The 19512-nt window shown below is 39.4% G+C and overlaps 1 protein-coding gene across 3 annotated transcripts in view; it reads right to left on the bottom strand.

The window, feature by feature from the left end:
- Positions 1-6205: 6205 nt before the first annotated feature.
- Positions 6206-19512, bottom strand: part of COL12A1 (collagen type XII alpha 1 chain) — a 109741-nt gene continuing 96434 nt past the window's right edge. For 2 of the 3 annotated variants that reach the window (XM_081139997.1, XM_081139999.1), the window contains 8 exons: positions 18743-18796; positions 17122-17193; positions 13676-13711; positions 13504-13570; positions 12201-12389; positions 11224-11292; positions 9456-9626; positions 6206-7250 (listed from right to left, as the gene is read on the bottom strand). In XM_081139997.1, the coding sequence (XP_080996123.1) occupies positions 7066-7250; positions 9456-9626; positions 11224-11292; positions 12201-12389; positions 13504-13570; positions 13676-13711; positions 17122-17193; positions 18743-18796 (843 nt within the window). In that variant the 3' untranslated portion in view covers positions 6206-7065. Of the gene's footprint in view, positions 8451-9455; positions 9627-11223; positions 11293-12200; positions 12390-13503; positions 13571-13675; positions 13712-17121; positions 17194-18742; positions 18797-19512 lie in introns of all 3 variants that reach the window. The other variant, XM_081139998.1, reaches the window with a different exon arrangement.

Genomic DNA, 19512 nt, shown 5'->3' on the forward strand with positions numbered 1-19512 from the left:
TAGAAAGTAGTTTAGCTCCTTAGCTGTACTTTATAATTTCTTAGGGAGCTTTTTAAAATCCTTTTTAGCAGGTTTCACCCTAGTCCAATTAACCAGAATTTATGAGGGTGGGACTTAGACTTAAGGATTTTTTTTTTTTTAAGTTCCCAGGTGATTCCGATGTATGTAAAGGTCAAGAGCTACAGCTCTAGGGATACGGCTGGTAATCTACATAATTACAAAGCATCAGATTGCACAATTATCAGCCAGATTTGAGTCTCATGTTTTCAGCCACCCTTCATTTAGGTCTCTGTCTAAATGAGCATTTCCTCACCACTCTACCTAAACCAGTGCACATGCCACACACACTCAGCATTGTCTGTCCTTCATCCTGGCTTTATTTCCCTTCATAGCACTTATCACCCTCTCACTGAGCATGTTTGCCTGTTTATTTGCTGTCTGTCTATCACTCTAAAAATGTGAGCTCCGTGAGGGAAGGGACTTTGTCTATGTTTTCCTATGTTCATTATAGAACCTCAGCATCATTTCTAACAGCACCCAGCACTTAGTAGGTGCTTAATCCAATATTTGTGGAAGAAATAAAAAGGGACCCAGAGGTTAAGGAGAGGAGATGAAACAGGAGGGAAGGATTGGTCCACAAGCAGATGGCTTTGCAGCCCTGGTGTTAGAGAAGCAAGGTTCCAGCTTGGCTTCTTGCTCCTGCATGAAATAGCTGCTTCTGTGAGAAGTAGCAAGAAATCTCATAACCAGAGTGAGGCATAGGATTGAAGTTCAAAAATTTTTGGAAAGAGTTGAAAATATGACTAAAATCACTGAGCAGTGCTGTTGACAGGCAAGCTGAAGTTGGCCATATGGATTTGCAAACATAACAATCCCTCCCCAATGGGTGATTTTTCTCCAACTATGCTCAGTATCCTGGGTACAGTCATGGAGATTACAAGCAGTTGGGATAATCTAGAGGTAGGATTTTAATACATGAGTGTGACTAAAGGATTTGAGAGCGAGGAAGTTTGGTTTTTTTGAGTAATGCGATATTAAATAAGACTTTGCCTTTTGACTCAGAAGTGAACAAATGGCCATAAAGAAAAAAATAACTATTAAGTACCACCCCTATTCAAAGAGAATCATAAAGCACATTCCCTCAGGACTTCTAAGAACTGGCTCATCCAAACTATCTCCCCATCACCCCCAAGCAGCTTATATGTGCAAAATGAAGAAACCACTCAAGCAGGTGATCATGGACACAGAGCAGAAAGTTGTGGCCTTTACCTTCCCTTATCAAAAGAGCACTTCAGGCCTTCACCCAGTGAGACATGAGAGAAGCTTTTAAAAAATCACTCCTAGAGACTGAGGGTGCCTTCAGGAAGGGCATGGTATTCCATGGGTGAACATTTATTACAAAAGCCCACCTAACTTGAGAGCCTATGTGCTTGAATAGGGAGAAATGAATGGGAGGCGGCAAGAAAGGGAATGTTTGTGAGGACACTTTCTTCTTTCATTTGGCTCCATCAGGGTGCTTGAGTCTCCTGTGGTCAAACAAGCACTCAGAAAGTAGCCAGACTTCAGCCATCCTGCCGGAATCCCTCCTAAGAGGATTTCAGGTCAGGGGAGAGGACCTGGGTAGCAAATAGCTGTGAAGTCCAGAGGGACAAAAGCTCAATAGGAGTTGGGAGAGGTCATTTTGGATATAACTGGGCAGTAGACAGGGCCCCTGCATGCCCCTCTGAAAAACATACACAGACACCCAACAAGAGGTGCAGCATCTGGGCACCGGCCACACAGTAAGTATTGACATTCAGGAGAGGATTCTAGTGACACCTGTAAGTGGGAAAACCTTTATCTCCTTTTTCTCTAGTTTTCTCCTCCTACCTGAATTCTGAAGAAGCCGGAGGGAAAGAGCTAGCCTACTGACTGCAGTCCAGGCCCTAAGCCTAAATTGTCGCTTTAAGGTAGGAGTTGGATTTGAGGCTAAATTCTTCAAGTGGATTAAATTGCATCGGACTGGAGTAGTCATGCGTGAAATGGCCTGAAGGCAGTGGGGCCTGTCTGGAGATAAAGGATTATAGAACAGAACGTAACTGAAGGAAGTGAAGAAAGAGGAATGAAACTAGTTTTGTACTTCTTGGAGTTCAGGCTACTCAATAAACTGCATATGTTACCAAGACAAGGAGTCCAAGTCGGCTAAGGAATTGAAGACAAGGAGGAGCTGCTGGGGGGGGGGGGGGCATGGAAGGGCCAGTGCGCTGAGTTCACGGTGCAGCTGGAAGCAGCCTCAGTGCGTCAGTGGCGATGCCTGAGTAGGGGAGCTGGAAAGCCAAGAAGAGTGCACCGCCTAAGTCAGCGATTTCAAAGTAGTGGCACTTTGACACGAGTCCAAGGTAAGACCTTGGAGAGACTGAGTAAAAAAAAAATTTTTTTTTAAATCTTTAACGATAAGTTCAAATAACTGAGATAGTGTTAAATTGGTTATCCAACATGAATGGTTAAGGCACTTAGAAGATGGCAGGTATTGGGGTAGATAAAAGCACCAAAGCCTCTTCTGAATGGGGTGGAGTGACGGTGAGGTGGGCAGATGATAGTAATGGGATTTGGGTATAAGCTTTGAACAATAAAGGTGTTTTATAAAATGCAGGATTGTTGGTCTGGAAACAGCGTGAGGAGTGGAGAGGACAGGTCTCCATCCACCAGCTCTGGGAAGCACGGTCTCTGCAGAATCTTCAGGGGCCTGTCAAGAGGTGCTGGGCTTGTTCACTAAAGAAGCTGAGGATGTGGAGAAGCTTGTAAAAAATGGAATAGAAATTCCAGATGGTCCAATGAAAGGGTTGGTGATAAAGGAGGAGTAGGGAATTGACAGATGGAGTCAAGACTTGCAGAGAAATCTATATACCATTTGAAGAATGTTAAGAGGGGCTCATGGCATGGTCGGGTTTGCATTTTAGATAAATCACTCTGATCTGTGTGGAAGACTTATTTGAGAGGGGCTGAGGTTACAAGAAAGGAGACCATTTAAGAGGCTGTTATTATAGTCATGACAAGAAATCCCAAGAGTCTGAAACTGAGTAGAAACAGTGGGGTGATTAAGATATATGTAGAAGCTCAATCAGCCAGACTTGATTGATTGGATGTAAGAAGTGAAAGCGGGAAGACTTTACAATGACTCTCAAATTTCAGGCCCGAGGAACTTGGTGGTTGGTGGGGACAATGAAGGAAAATCAGATTTGGGGGGAGATATGTTTAGATTTGGACACTGTGTGAAAGACTAAAGACTTGAACTGACTCCCAATATTCTTTCCCCTCTTACATTATAACAGAGTGGCTGATTTTAGTTTGGCACATGGCCACCCAAAATAAAGATAACATTTCACGCTTGTAGCTAGATGTAGCCAAATGACTAAATTCTGGCTAGTGGTATGTAATATAAGTTTGTTGTTTTAAGTTGTGTTTGCAATTTCCAGGAAGTGTACTTAAAAGGAGGGGTGGCATTTTCTTCACTCTTCCTTCCTTCCTGCAGGGAGAATATGGACATAATAGATAGAGCTTTAATAACCCTCTTGGGCCATAAGTTTAACTTGACCCAAGAAACCACAAAAAGCACAGCAGCAAAATAGAAAAAGCCTGGGGCCCCAGACAGTTTTGCTCAGTGGTTAGAGCATCGGCCGGCAGACTGAGGAGTCCCCAGTTCGATTCCAGCCAAGGGCATGTACCTGGGCTGCAGGCTCGATCCCCGGCCCCGGGCAGGGTGCGTGCAGGAGGCAACCAATCAATGTGTCTCTCTCGCATCAATGTTTCCCTCTCTCTCTCTTTCTCCCTCTTTCTCTCTCCCTTCCACTCTCTCTGAAAAAGCAATGGAAAAACATCCTTGGGTAAAGGTAAAAATAAATAAAGAAGCCTGGGACTTTGACTTCTTAAACCATGAGAAGTAAAGAAGTTTCTACTTGTTTAAGCCACTGTTATTTTTTGCCTTTCGGTCAGTCACAGCTGAATCTAATCCTAACAAATACCAGATGTGTAAATTTTGAAGTGCCTGTGGAACTTCAAGGGGGTACACACACAGTTGGATATACTGACAGGGCAAGAGATCAGTGCTGGAGATGGGGTCTGTAAGTGACCAGCCGATAGGTCCTCCCCTGAAAGCAAGTCCTTGTGATTTTTTCCCAATAACCTTTAGCAGCCTGGATCTAAGAGTGAAAAAGTTAATAAATGTCCATTTCGACATTCACACCGAAATTCACTTTCTACACATGAGTAAAAGGGGACTTAGGGATCAATATTAATTTGTATTTAAAAGATTGCCCTTCAAAATAAAAGATTTGCCACAGCTATTCTTTGTTTACTTGGTTATGCCGCATAAGGCACTCAGACCACATGCGGACAGTATCATCAAACCCCTTTTTGCTATGGAGAAACTATAACTAAAACCAAGTGAGGAACAATCTGATGTGCCAAACACAGTGCAACGGATATAATAAATAGTAAATACTCCGGAAAAACGACATTGGCCTTATTTGTACAAAAAACAAAATGTGATTTTGAGCAACTGCGTAGACAGTGTAATTCTTCACAGGCTCAAAGTTAGACACGTACAAATCTGAGAAAATATATGTGTTAAAGTTTGCTAACTTTTTAGTATCATTGCACAAATATTCTATAAAAATACTCAGGATCTACTTAAGTGCTGTTTTGAAATTTTGAAACCTTTCTTCTGTAGCCCTTATTGAAAGCTCCCCAGGTATCTCAAACTAGTTTCTTAAAACGCGGAGCCCTAGCTTCCAGTATAAAGGATAAATAATAAATTTCTTATAATGCTTCCAAATTTAAAGAGCTAGAAAAAGCGTTTCAAGTTGTTCAGTACTCCCTCGAAGAAAGTTGGAATAGATAAACCAGCACCTACAAGTTTGATTTTGTGGGGCGTGAGCATTAGTTTTTAAAGCCAGGCTATCTGGCCTTTTCTCCCGCTCACTTGTCAGTGTGCTCTCGCTCGGGGGTGACAAAAATTATTTTAACGTAAGATTCAGCAAACTTCATTATGGAGGAAGTATAGACTATGAGAATAAAAATCACAACATGTATCTCGACGGGTTATTAATTTTGTGCTTATCCTGGTTAGAAATGGCTTGGGCCCCTCATCTCCCCTCTGAGCAGAGACTAGAAGGTGACTGCCAACATCAGGAATCAAACCCACGTCTACCAATGAAAGAAGCTGGAATTCCTTTGTGCCTCAAACCTGTGTGGCCTTGGAACTAGCCGAGTCAGTGACAAGGAAGCAAACCCATCTTCACGCTCCTGATGCAGAGGCTCTTCATCAAGGAGCATCAGAAGCCCAAGTGAGTCAGAAATGAATTAAAATAAATCCATAGAATTTGAGGTTTGAAAGCTCCTACCCAGAGAGTAAGTGTTCCCAGGAAGGGAGAAGGAGAGAGGAGAGGAGAGCGTCTAACAGTAAAACAGGGTAAAGAACCACAAGACCTCGAATTTTAGTCTTGTTCTCATACTGATTAGCTGAGTCTGCTTCCTACATAAAGCAAAGAATTGGACGGGGATGATCTCCATGGTCTCTTCTAACTTTAAAAGTGTACAAGCTGGGAATTACAGATGAATGCTGGTGAACACTGCGCACTCATTGTCTATTTCTTTCAATCTCGGTTTCCAGGAAATATTTAACTCGGTTGTTTTGCTCGTGGGAAAATTTTCCATCACTACCTCTCTCTCTTCAATTGATATTGGTTCTTTCAAACGAACTTTTACATTATTTTCTTTAATATTTAGAATGATGTTATTTGCATTTGTAAAAGCGCAAAAGGAAGGTATCGCTAAATGTAAAAGATTCCATTAAGGGATTTTCCATTTTGCAATTAAACATGCTACTTAGTAAAGTATGGTATAGGAAAGTGGTTAAACGCATACTAAATCATGTGGGTTGTTAAAGGTTATTTGGTTGTTTGGGGTCTCCTAGGATACCTAGTTGTTTTTCCACCAACCCACACATCCTCTACATTCCTAATAAAGCCTTTGGAATCAGCTTGGCTTTTTAAGGTTCTCACCACTCTCTTTCTATGACTTCACCATATCATTAAAAATCTAAAGTTATTTAGCATAATTTAATACATTAGCAAGATTTGTAACCGTATCCAAGGATATAAACTTGTTTGTTGTAACAACCGCCTGAACAGTCCAAAAGGCCATTCAAAGAAAAAAGCATACCAAGTCAAATTTTCAGTAGTTTTATTGAAAAATGCCTCTTTTGTTTCAGAAATAAATAATATAAGGCAGTGAAATTCACAATCTGCAGTTAAAATATAAAAGCAGCAATTCTATGTTCATAGTCTTGCAAACATTTCCAACTGCTTTTGATAACTAAGAAACATGTTCTGGAAAAAAAAAAAGTTCGTACTAAATATACAACACAAACATGCAATTCCATTCTCTGCAGAATGATCTGCAATTTGGCATAAATGTTAGTGTGTCTAAAACAAGGAGGTTTAAGGCAATATGAAATTGTATCCAGTTGATACAATAATTTCAGCTACATGGCCTAAGGTTTGTGGTTGTTAAAGGAGATGTATAAGAGCATTCTATGCCATAATGTGTAACAGATGATAGAAGAGGAAGATAAATAATTGCAACGGAGTTGACCTTTCCCTCCTTTTTGGTTTTAGGAGGAGCATTACTTGAACCACGGTGTAATTGAATTGCAAATAAGCATTGGAAAAGATAAACTGCCCTCTCGAAATATACAGTAGTTCTGGGTTCCAGGACTTACTGCTTAACCTAAGAGTTTCACTGAGGCTGCCCGCTGTGCGTACGAAAGGCACAAGGCACGTTCTCTCCTTGCAGCTTTTGTGAACAAAGTATGTTGCAAGCATTTCAAGGGCGAAAGCAAAGACGTCTAGGGACTGCGTGCAGCTAGCTAGGCTTCCCGCAGAAACAGGGTTCTCTACAGTAAAGAGGGGGGCTCCTGGGTGAAGCAACGCCGGAAGGAACATCGCAGAGAAGACGTGCACTGCTCTATCTGACCTGTAAATGCTAATCTCCACACCTCCCCCCGCGGCGCCGGGCGTCTCGGCTTCACTGCCCCAGGCCGCGGGGCAGGGCGCGGGGCAGGGCGCGCCGCCAGCGCGCGTGGGGCGGGTGCTGGTCGCCAGGCTCGTCGGCGCCGTAGTCCTCGTAGTCCTCGGTCCGCTCGGGCTCCACGGGCACGATGAAGGGCTCGCGCTCGGGCAGGTAGGCCCCGCCCTCGGGCACGTACGGCTCTGTCCGATTCAACATTACAGTTACCGCATGACTCGGGAGGCACAGACACAGCAAAAGCTAGGCCATCACCCGAGGCGACGGCGCTCCAGTCTTAATCTCCGAACTATAAATATATAAATTACAATGTCCTGATTCCTAGCATTTGCATAGAGAATTTGGTGATGCTCGAATAAAGTAACGGACTTTTAAAAAAAAAAAAAAAAAACCTTCAAAGATCCAGCAGTAAATACAATCATTGCACAAATACCTGGGAAGGGTCAGACTGGGTCAAAGGACTGTAAACGCAGAACCTGGGTAGGATTTTCGCAAATCCCCAAGTACCTGTTCATGACTTCAAACTCCTCAATTCAAAGAACAGTTTGGAAAGATGAGGAGGTGAGGGGAAGTGTTGGCTCCTAGAAACTGAGCTCTGGAGGTGAACATGGACTATCACCAGGTAATATACAGTACATGACATTGTCCGTGGCTGTCTCCCCACAGACTGAGCTACAGCTGGTGGGTGAGGAACACCAGTGACTACAGCAAAGCAGGAAGAAAAAAAAGTGACTATAAAACTTTGGTTTGAAAATTGCAATTACAAAACCCAAATGAGAGTACACGTACAAAAAAAATAGTACTCATGAGACACACGCCCTGAATCAGACACATCGCTAACAAGCAAGAGATGAGGAGATTTCCATTCGGTGTTATAACAGCACAGAGCAAGCAGCAGGCTCGGATGCAGAAGCTTACTGTAGAGTTGTTAAGTGATTTTAGTGGACAAGATCACATACAAATCATTTACAAGCCACAATTAGTTTATTATTTACATAAGACATTTCTCTTTAACCAGGTTAATTGTTTTTCTCAAAATGGCACGATCTCCGCTGGTTAGTAGTTTTATTATGCGCCTCTTTCACAACCGAGGCTCCTCATGGCTGTGTGTTTGAACTTTTTTTTTAAAAATAATATTTTTCTACATTATTACTGAAATGCATTGGGCTTATAGACTAACACCACTGCTTTTGTTTCATTCGAGTTAGTATAGAGTCCCCACCCTCCTTTATGATGTTGACCCGGTTCGTTAACCATATCTGTGGTGAGATTTCCATACAGGCTCATTTCCTAATAAGCATGTGCGCAAACATCTCAGAAACAGGATTTTCATGTATTCAAACTGTAAGCAGCACTGGCGACTTAGAAAATTTGTTAGCCGGAACCTGAAACAGGTCAAAGATGATAGTTTTAAAAGTTGAATTACTACGCAAAAAACATATATACACATCCATCTAAGTATGTAATGGTTAAAGTATATACATATATATATATCCATATATTTCCAGTTATTTGCACATACCATAAGGCAGAGGTAATTTAAGTTTCTATTATAAAGCATTAAGTTATGATTTTATGAATGGATTGTATGAGAAATTTACATTAAGTTTAATTATAACTTTGGCCAGATACAAGTATTCACATAAATATATAGATATATAGATATTTAGATATTCAACTACTCATGCACTATTTGCTAGTAGCCAACCATATCAAATAGCAGTATCATTTTTAAAACTTGCAAGATGCTTGAGGGTGCGTTGATGAAAAGGTCACCGCTGACCACAGCATGACTTTCTTATTTCCAGATCAGCATGTCCCCTGGCCCCACATTCCCAAAATCAGACATAAGAGAATTGAAACACTAGAATTTCACTACTAACTCTTTAAAAGAATTACATCCCAGATTTTATAAATATTAATTCTACAGACAGTGTGAGATAGTGAATTATTTTCAGTTGTCTGCATCATGTTATCGAACAGTAGTTTGCTGACACGTTAGCTTCCCAAAACAAATATATATATATAAGATTCTTAGCATTTTACAATTGTATTCAACAAATCACTGTTCCCAATCTTTAGGTTAGGGAAAAAAAGTCAACTGGTAGCCTCCTTCGAACTTCCGGGGAAATAAGGAGAGTTTTATGATGTGATTTGGTAATTGCAGAAATAGTGGGAGGGAGAGAAAATAACTATTCGACTCCTAACAGTGAAATAATGTTTTATGCTTTGAAAGAGAAAAATATTACTACATAATTAAAACACACAACTGGAAGAGTTGCTATCTTCAAGAAATACTCAAATCAATCTTCCTTCAATCCTATGGACTTCATTTCCATAAAGGTTTTTTATTCAGGTGAATTTGGGTTCCTACAATGACAACCACGTACCTGGATAGCCTTGCCCGTTGTATGGGATGCTGGCGCACTGGGATGAGTCACAGTATCCAGGAGGACCTGGGGGTCCTCGGATACCTGAGTTTCCAGGGCGACCGGGGGGGCCAGGAGGACCTCTGGAACCTGTGGACCCTGGTGGACCAGTCCTGGATTCTCCTTGTGGACCTAGTATGGGTTAAAACAAGTATTTCTCCTCTTGTCAAATATATCTCCTGACATCTCCTGAGGTAGCCAACAATACTTTGGCACCTCCACTGCCTCAAAACTAGACAGCTCACTAGTATATGGTAAGAAAGTATTTCCTTACAAAATTACCAATATGAACCAATGTGTGGAACTTTCTTACCAGTGATTCATCAAGAGTTAATGCCAGAAATCCAACTACTTTAATGATTTTATTCCAAGAAAACTGACTTAGCAAGAATGAAGCCAAGCTCAAGATATCAATGAGCTCTCTGATTTGTTTCTACTCTCACAGAGATAGGACTACCTGAAGGAATGGCTGTATTAGCCACATTAGACAGCCAGGAAAACATGGTTGTGCCTGCTCCATACCTCCAGACTATGTGAAGCAATGTTATTTCTGGACCGAGTGATACTTATGGCTAATATAAATGTAAAGATGTAACCGCTAGGGTTCACCTTGGTTGCAAGGGTCTCATGGATATTATAATGAAGAAAATAAATTTCATTTTCAACCTAGTAAAAGAAATGCATAAAACAACTACTACCGTATGACCCAGCAATCCCTCTCTTGGGTATATACCTGAAAAACTTGAGAACATGTATTTGCAAAGATATATGCACCCCTATGTCCAATGCAGCATTATTCACAGTAGTAAAGACATGGAAACAACCAAAGTGTCCTTCAATAGAGGACTGGATGAAGAAGATGTGGTGCATGTATACAATGGAATGCTACTCAGCCATAAGGAAGGAAAAAACACTGCCATTTGCAAAAAATGGATAGAACTTGAGAATATTATGCTAAGTAAAATAAGTCAGTCAGAAAAACTAAGAACCATATGATTTCACTCATATGTGGGATATAAAACTGAAGCTTGTGGATACAAACAGTAGTGTAGTGGTTGCCAGAGGGAAGGGGGTAGGGGGTGGGGGGTGAACGGGGTGAAGGGGTTCTTAATATATAGTGACAGGAGAAGATAAGACTTTGGGTGGTGGGCTCACTGAGCAATATACAGATCATATAACATAGAAACCCACACTTGAAACCTATATGTTCATATTAACAATGGTCACCCCAATAAATTTAATAAAGTGTTATTAAAAAAAACAACAACTACTATTCCTTTCCAAAGCATCAATAAAGAACCTGTAAGTGAAATTTTGTGATGTCTTGGGCTTTCTAATGAGAATTTTTTTTTTTTTTCAATCTCGTACCAAAGCCTTGAAGAATAGTAGAAAAAACAGGAAGTTACACCATTCTTAAAAGCTATGAGGCCAAACAAAACAAATAGGAATTCCAGAAAAAAGAAAAAAGCAACACTCTGTGTCACTGAAACTCATATTATCATATATTAAAGTTACAGTGAACACTTAACAGAACACATGCAAACATTTTTTGAGCAAAGGGAACATAAAAATGGGGAGGTTATACAAGTTGAACTTCTTGCTAAAATATAAAAACACCATGATGATAGCCATGCCTGAAGCTAACATGATGAGGTTGTGAATCTCTTGGGAGCTTGTGTGATCTCTGAGTAGTTACACCGTTTATTATTTTATGTACCAGCAGACTTACCTGGGGGGCCAGGCGGCCCTCGAGCCCCTGGAGACCCAATACCCCGTTCGCCTTTCTCTCCTGGTAAACCTAAGGAAGGGCAAAAAGATAAAGCACAGGAGGAAAATGACCAGGAAACATGTAGTCTTCATTTTAACTGATAATACCTGATTCAAGTAATTGATTTCCCTAAGTGAAAGCAGAACTCAATTTTTCACAGAAGTTCACTCTTTAAGCCAAATTCTTTCTAGACTTTTGTGTAATTCCAGATTCATGGCCAGGAAACAAATCTGGCTACACATCAGGGGAAAAACTATTTGAAGAAAATAAACACATCTAATATATATTTTTAGAAACAGTTATTACAAACAGAAATCAAATAAGTAGTTATAACTCATTAAAAAAAAAATCTTATCTTTAGTAACCTTATCAGTACAGCATCCAAACCATCTGAGTTTTCTCCAAAATGTTAACTGCTACTTTGACAAAAATGGGTACCCAGAGTCCTGAAACATCTGGAATCAGATAATCCTATTTTTCTTCTTTTCCTTCAGTTACACTTATCTACCATAAAATTAAAGTGAAACAAACACACAAAACCTGTGCCAGGCTCTGAATAAAAGAACCAAAAAAAAAAAAAAAAAAAATTGGATCTAAAACTGTAGGGCTGCTTAAATGCATTCAGTTGCTGCCCAATTCTTGCCAGTCAATAAGATTTTAGTGCCTGGCTTAGTTTGCCCATTAACAACAGCAACCAGAAATTAGCATTATCTTTACTGAGATCTCCTGATGAAATCTTTCTGTTTTCTAAGATACGGAGTCTTGTGGCTTGTGGCCACCTAAAGAAGACAGGTCCAGGGACTCTTCTGGGGATGTCCAAACAAGACTAGCAAAAGTAGTTTGCCAAGTTCAGTCTTCCCAGTACTTTTTAACATCACCCAGCAACTATGCTTGCAGATTCCTTCCTTTATGCTCCTGCAGCAGCCAGAAACACCTACCTCGTTCCCCTGGGGGCCCCTGCATGCCCGGGGTGCCAGGGAAGCCTGGTCGCCCCCCAGGCCCTGGTTCTCCTCTGGCTCCTGCGCTGCCCGGAGGACCCGGGGGGCCCGGGGGGCCTGGCTGGTTGCGGCTGGAGTGGTAATCATTCGGGATCTGATTGAGCATTTGATTGAATCTGTTCATCTGACCTACAAATAGAAATGATGCTTGTTAATAAGAAACCCAATAAGGGAGGAGAGGGTGAAACTGTTTCCTCTTAGTACTTAGTGAAATATGTCTCTATTCCTCCCCTGCCCAGGAAACATTACAATTATAACCCTACAAATAAAACAAAACTCTCCAGTCACCAAGGACAAAATGATCTCTGATAAACGTCTTCACAAAATACCAACCAAGTAGGCCACAAGGATTACTATAAACATAAACGAGTTGTAAAAGTTTAATATAGCTCTGATAGAAAGCCCTGAGGTTTGCCCAATGATGTCACTCAACAGAGAACCTTTTTTAAATTACGTAATGATACCATTCTTGTGTGTACATAAAACAACAGTAATTAGGACATAGTGTAAAATGAAATCTCCTGTGGGATATGTTGAAAAATACAGATTTCTGGGCCTCATCTCCAAAGACGATTCGTCAGGTTTAGACTATGGCCCAGGGACCCTAATTTCTAAGCAACATAGGTGATTCTAATGCAGGCGTTCCCCAGGACAGCACTTCAAGAAATAGTGATAAAATATTAAAAAAAAAAAAAAAACTTCTGAAAGAAGGAACCCTGAGTTTAAGGCCACACTTGGTTTTCAGGCACTGAGCTTGATTAATAAACTTAATAGGCCTCATGAAATAAGAAGAGTCTGTGAAAATAAAGAAGCAATAAAAATGTCCCCACCAAAATGGCCTTTCTGTGATTAGTCTGGGTGGGCCTCCTTCCTTAAAGTCATACAATAACTTATAGGTCTTAACGTAAAAGATCCAATCTTTGCAGCTTCCATATGTAGCCAGATGAAGATCACTAAAAACCCCACAATATGGAAATTGAAAAGCCCATTTAAGATAAGATTTTTGTATCAAACCAAATATAAGGATAACAGGCTCTATTTTATCCTGAGTTGTTATTTTATCTTAATGACAATCATTACAATATCACTAGCCTTATCTAACCGGCTACAAAATTGACAATGTATAAAAATAGATCATCAAAAACGAAATAGAAACATACATTTTAGAAACTTTATGACTCAAACTTTGCATTTTCCTTCAATTAATTAAAACTTTTCATACATTAAAAAGAAAGAAATTTACCACTTATCAATTGTTCACAGACTTGTCTTGCAACTGCCCGCATCATGTTCTGAGAAGCAATGTCTCCCTTGTTAATTAAATCAATGAGAATCATTAGCATATTATTTCTAGTTTCAGACTTCAATGTTTTACACACAAAATAAATGTACGTCAAATTTTAAGAAATACATACTCTATCGCCTTTCTCTCCTTTCAATCCAGATGGACCCTGAAATATAGGAATTTCATATGTGAGAAAGTGACAAACATGATCTAAAATGATTCATGAACAAACATGATAATGAAGATCTGCTTTTTAATGAATTAGCAAAATGACACCATATTTACATCGGTCTTACACTGTCCTTGTCTGTAAAAGCAATCTAATTCCCTCCCTCACCTCTCTCTCTCTAAAGCACATGACCTCCAAAAGAGTACTGAGATGTGAATCTGATGATAACAATTTAGAAATGTACTATGCATACATTCTATGATGCCATTCACAATACAGGTCTGGAACTGAAATACATATGTAAATTGCCCTTGGTACCATTATATTTTCTTTTACATCACCATGGCTGGGTAACTCAGCTGGTTATTGTGGAGTCTCCTTGATATTCATCTAGATTCAGTTCTAGGAAGAACCACTGGGCTTTTGTCAATTCCTTAACTAAACATATATCTTTAACTTCTTCCAATGATTTTTTGTGTGCATTGAGTATAAAAAGAGCCACATGTCTCCCTTATTAAATAACTCAATCCAAATGGTGGTGCCACATCCAAACTACAGAATATTTGTCCCTGCTCTGTCAGGCCTCTCACGGGCCATGAGAGGATCCTGGAAAATATTTTCCTTATAGTGCAAGAAGTTTTTGTCTTTTAGTAATGTACTTCCAGGCTGCCAACTGCTGTCACAGAAGGAACATCCAAACCGTTGAAAAATCTGATGTTCAGATAATATATCCCAAACCAAACCACATCTTACAGTCGCTAAGACTTTTGCCTGAACTATTCCAATATCCAAGTCTTCCTGCTTCGTGAATTGCCCATTAGAGTCTATTCTCCACAGAGAAGCCAGAGTGATATTTTTAAAAGGGAAATTACATCATATCACTCTTTTGGCTCCAAGGGCCTCTTAGGACACTTAGAATAAAAGAATTCCTTATCATTGGCCAGGTGGTCCACATGATCACCTCTGCTCAGATCTCTGACATGATCGTTCATTTCTCTCCCCTTCACTCCCTTGACTTTGGATATCAGGGGCTCTCTGCTGTTCCTTTCATATACCAGATTCATTCTTCACTCAGGGCTTTTATTCATGCTGTTCCCACTGCCTGGAATCCTCTTCCCACAGCTCTTCAGTTTTCTTCCTCAATTCATTCTATCGCCTCCAACAGGCTCTGACTACTGTATCTAGAATAGCTGTCCCCCACCACCACAATTACTCTCTAACCCTTAGTCTGTTTCTATTTTCTTCATGTCACTCATCATCACCAGAAATATTTATTTACATAAATATTTGGTCTATGTCCCCCACTAGAATCTCCATGAGGGCAAGGACTTTGTCTTGTTTACTGGTATATCCCCAGACCCTAAAACATTGACTAGCACATTTGGGCACTAGACAAATAGGTGTTGAGTAAATGAATAAAAATATTCCACAAGCAGTTCTTGAAAACATCCACTGTGCAACATCAGGTGCTCTGAGTTAGCAGGAAGATATCAATTGGTTATAACAGCTAATGAAATAAGCCAGCGATTTTCAACTGGGTGAGCCGCAAGAATTTTTAAAACATGTGATACCTGACTATTTAGGGGCACTGATCTCTTTTCCTGAGATTGTCAAATAAAAAAATGACAACAGCCAACACAACAATAGCCATCTGGTATGAATGAATCCAAATTATACTTATTTTCTTGTCAGGTTGGCAAAAAATATGTTTTTGAGTGTGCCAAAGAATTTTAGTAATTAGTTTATTATGTGTGCCATGAGATGAAAAGGGTTGAAAATCGCTGACATAAGCTAACTGATTGAGCCAAGCTCCCTGCTAACACCTTTATACACCCATCTGCTAGTTTGGCGTACAGAAATTAAAGGTAAGATTTAATAGAGAAGAGAAGAAGAGGCTATTTGCCACCTTAGAGGACAAGAAAGGTAAAAGGAAAAAGGTCTATAAGGTCCAAATAAATGTTACAAGTTATAACCATTAGATAAACTGGAGTTTGGCACTCCCTTTGCCAGAAGTACTAGACACTGTTATAGAAACAATATTATTATTGAGTTTGGAGTCTTATGTAAATTTCAGCTAATTTTTTTTACATTTACTGCTTCTTTGATATTGTTCCCAGTGTCCTTGTTGTTTTTTAATTTGCTGCCGCTCTGAGATTGTTCTTGTATATAGGGGTTGTAGAAATCATCTTTATTGCCAGTATCTAAGATCACATTTCAAGTCAAGGAAGTACAGGTTTCCTTCAGGTTTCCAGCTGCAGCCATCAATTACATCAGTAATCATCTTACATGAGACTCTTATTGGATCATAGTAAAAAAAAAAAATAGACTTCTGAATAAGCAGAAGAGCTCCATGTACTTTAAACTGATCTTGTGAAGTTTCTGCCACAATTCATTGAGGAAAAGAGTAATAAAAGCATGTGTTAGGGTACACACAGATTATAAAGTATATCAGGAGTCCTTTAATTTTTATGTTGCCTGTTTAATTTATGTAAACAAAGAAGGCAACCCATGTCATATAAAGATTCTACTCTAAATTTGCATAACATTAAAAAATTTTTTAAACTTGGGTTCATGTAACTTGGACAATACTTAAGAAAACAGAAGTCCAGTCCAAAGAACAGCTAATAGTTGGACTCAATTATCTTTAAGATAACTTTTTATATTTCAGAATTCTATTTAGATGAGATCAATTCACACTTCATAAATAAAATAAGGAAGAACTTATAAAGTATGTGAAGCCCAATTGTCATTACAAATACTTCTGGACATTTTAAGAACTTCAAATTCAGTTTTGGAGATGCTAATTTGAAAATACCAGATACACATAATACCATCTCAATGGCTATTTTAACCAAAACACCTGATGACTAAAGGAAAGTTAAACTGGATGTAAATTAGGCAATATAAAAATGTAAAACAGCAGATTAGATCAATCCTTTTAATTCTGGGACTAATGTTCTTAGCATCCTAAAGGAAAGAGGAGAGAGCAAGTGGCTGGCTGGAGGATACTGCCAAAGGGTAACATCTGGACACTACATATGGAAGCACTGTGCACCATCATCATGTATTTTTCTGTGTTAAGCAGCATATGACTCCTAAAAGAAACAGAATCATCCTGCTGACCCAGCTTGGAGCGTTTATGTAGTGCAGAAATATGTGTCTTGGCTCATAATCCCTTTCTCCTTTTAAAGAAACCCTATAACCACAGTTTTCATCCCAGAATATTCTAACTCAGAGAGAAAAACTTTAGAACTAGTACCAAGTTAATTCCATTGGTTTAGCATAATTTCAACAAATGCTTCAAGCACATTACAGCAGAGATAACAAAAATATGCCAGAGCCTTTCAGTCTCCCCACGATTGAAGGCTGCAGTGAAATAACTCCAGACATGTAAACTGTCCACTTACTGGTCTGCCATGGTCTCCGGGCTTTCCTGGTTTCCCACTGGGTCCTGTGACTCCTGGAGAGCCTGGGCTTCCCTACAACACACAGGTCAGGAAACAGAATGTTATGATGAAAGAAAAATCCCATCTAACATAAACTTACAAAGTGGCCAACTTTAAAAGTTTTTAAATGAAACAGCATATAATCACATATCAAAGAAGAGTAAAACCAAATTTTAAGTTAACATAAAGGGGGGGGGGAAATCCTGAAAATTCCCATTCAATTTTTATTGACTTTACAGCTCTAAAATATATTTTTAGACCATTTGAAAAAATATATACATATATAATCAGTTTTACAATTCACAGACTGTGATCTCAAGAAATAGGTTACAAAGTGAATCTGCAGAAAGCAATTCCTGTTGTTTAGTGTATTTCTATTACCTAACCAGACAACCCAGCAAAAGACAGGAGTGAAAACTTTGGCTGGGAAAGAAATTAAGAAGGTAGCCAGTTTTTTGCTAAATTGGGCATCTTTGTGGCAGAGTCTTCCCCTGTCTGCTGGAAATTGCACTCTCAGCCTAGAAATTCACTTTTCTTTGGTGCATTCTCCACACTTCCATTCTCTCCTGTCATATCAGCACCCTTCACCCCATCAAAACCTTAGAATTTCTCCTTGTTTCTTTTAACACAGCTTTGAGACATTTCAGCCATATTTTAGGAGAATATACAGGGTAGGGCAAAAGGAGGTTGACAGTGGTGAGTACATGAAACAGTTTATTCTTGTATTATTACTTATTAATTATTGTATTATTTTCCATATGAACGACTGCAAGCCTACTTTTGTCCTCCCCTGTATATAATATCTACTAACCAATACATTATGTTCTAAAGCCTAAAATTTCTCTAAAATGAAATAATCAAATTTGGTAAAATAATTAATCCTTTATTTTATCAATTATGCAAATTTTAAGCTCTGTAGTATATACTTTAAATGAAAGTTTACTATACATTAAAACTTCCCTTTACCTGAAAATATATATTAAAAATAAATTAGATTATTTTAGCATATGCTATTGAATCTTCAGATCCTGCCACAAGATATGAAAACCTCCATCATCTCAAACAGTTTAACTGTGATCTCACCTGGAAACAGGTATACAGATGCCACTTTCAAAATCATTGTCTTCAGTATTTTTCCCAAAGATCTTAATTAGATCTTTGGGTAAAACTTCCACAGAATGACTGATAGCTATTCAATAATAAATGTCCTTAAAATTCAAATATCATAGGCCACAGATTCTTTAAATTGTATAACAGAAAGTAACTGGTAAGATCACAAAATTCCACCACTCAATGTGGGGATGGAAGGAACTAAAGCACTAACAGTTAGTGACCAAGTTATTTAGGAATATTTTCCTATTTTTCAAATATAATTTGATGAAACAAAACAAACAAAAAAACCCCTGTATTTTAACACATCTGCTTTCTCTAACCCATTTTGAATTAGGGAAATAAAAACAAACAGCAACACCAATGGTGTACCCTACAGCACAGATGGAATGCACCTCAGAAGCCAGGTTACCAAACTCTTCCCTAGCAAAGTGGGGATGGGGGACAACAATGGAACCCATTCTGTTCTTACCGGTGGCCCAGGTGGACCCCTGGGTCCCATTGCACCATCTTTTCCAGTGAAGCCCTGTTGTAAAAATGAAATTAATTACGGATTAGTGAAATAATGAGAAAATGAAAAGGAAAAATGCTAAACAGGTTGCTAAGCATGAAGGGTGAAGGATTTCACCCAATTTGCTATTTGCAAGTAACCTTGCAATATAAAGACAACTATACACAAAAAACACCACAAAACTTTCCAATTTAACTTAATGCCTTTTACTAAATAATTAATTTCTATATTCATTCATTTACATAGTTATAAATAAAATCATTTTAAGAGTTAAACTAATCTCTGAAAGAAAGCATTTCTTTCTTGAAGACACTAGCTTTTGCTTTTGTAAGAGAGTAAAGAAATCTAAAGGAAAACTAACCCTTTCTACTGCAAAGTGCATGGCCACAAACTGGCCCAGGAAGGATCAAAATGGGATGGAAGGCATGTTGCTGAGAAAAGCACGTGGTCTCAGGACAGAGGAAGGAGAGGCCAAGCACCCAGCGAGAAAGCTCCTTGCTCGTTCCCTGAGCAATGGCCAGGGCAGGGCTACTGAAGTCTCCACTCCTGGTGACTTTCTCTCCTCCACCCAGAAAGACGTCGCCTCCATGCCGTCTTAACCACCCTCCACTCTAAACAAAGGAAAGCCTCAATCCTTTCTGAACCTTCTTAGTGGCCCCTCTCTCCTCACGTCACAGGAAAGGCAGGCCCGCCTCAGTGCCCGGCTGACTGGGCAGGAGAGGCCCGTCCCA

This window comes from Miniopterus schreibersii (assembly GCF_964146895.1).
Source record: "Miniopterus schreibersii genome assembly, chromosome: 6".
NCBI lineage: Eukaryota > Metazoa > Chordata > Mammalia > Chiroptera > Miniopteridae > Miniopterus > Miniopterus schreibersii.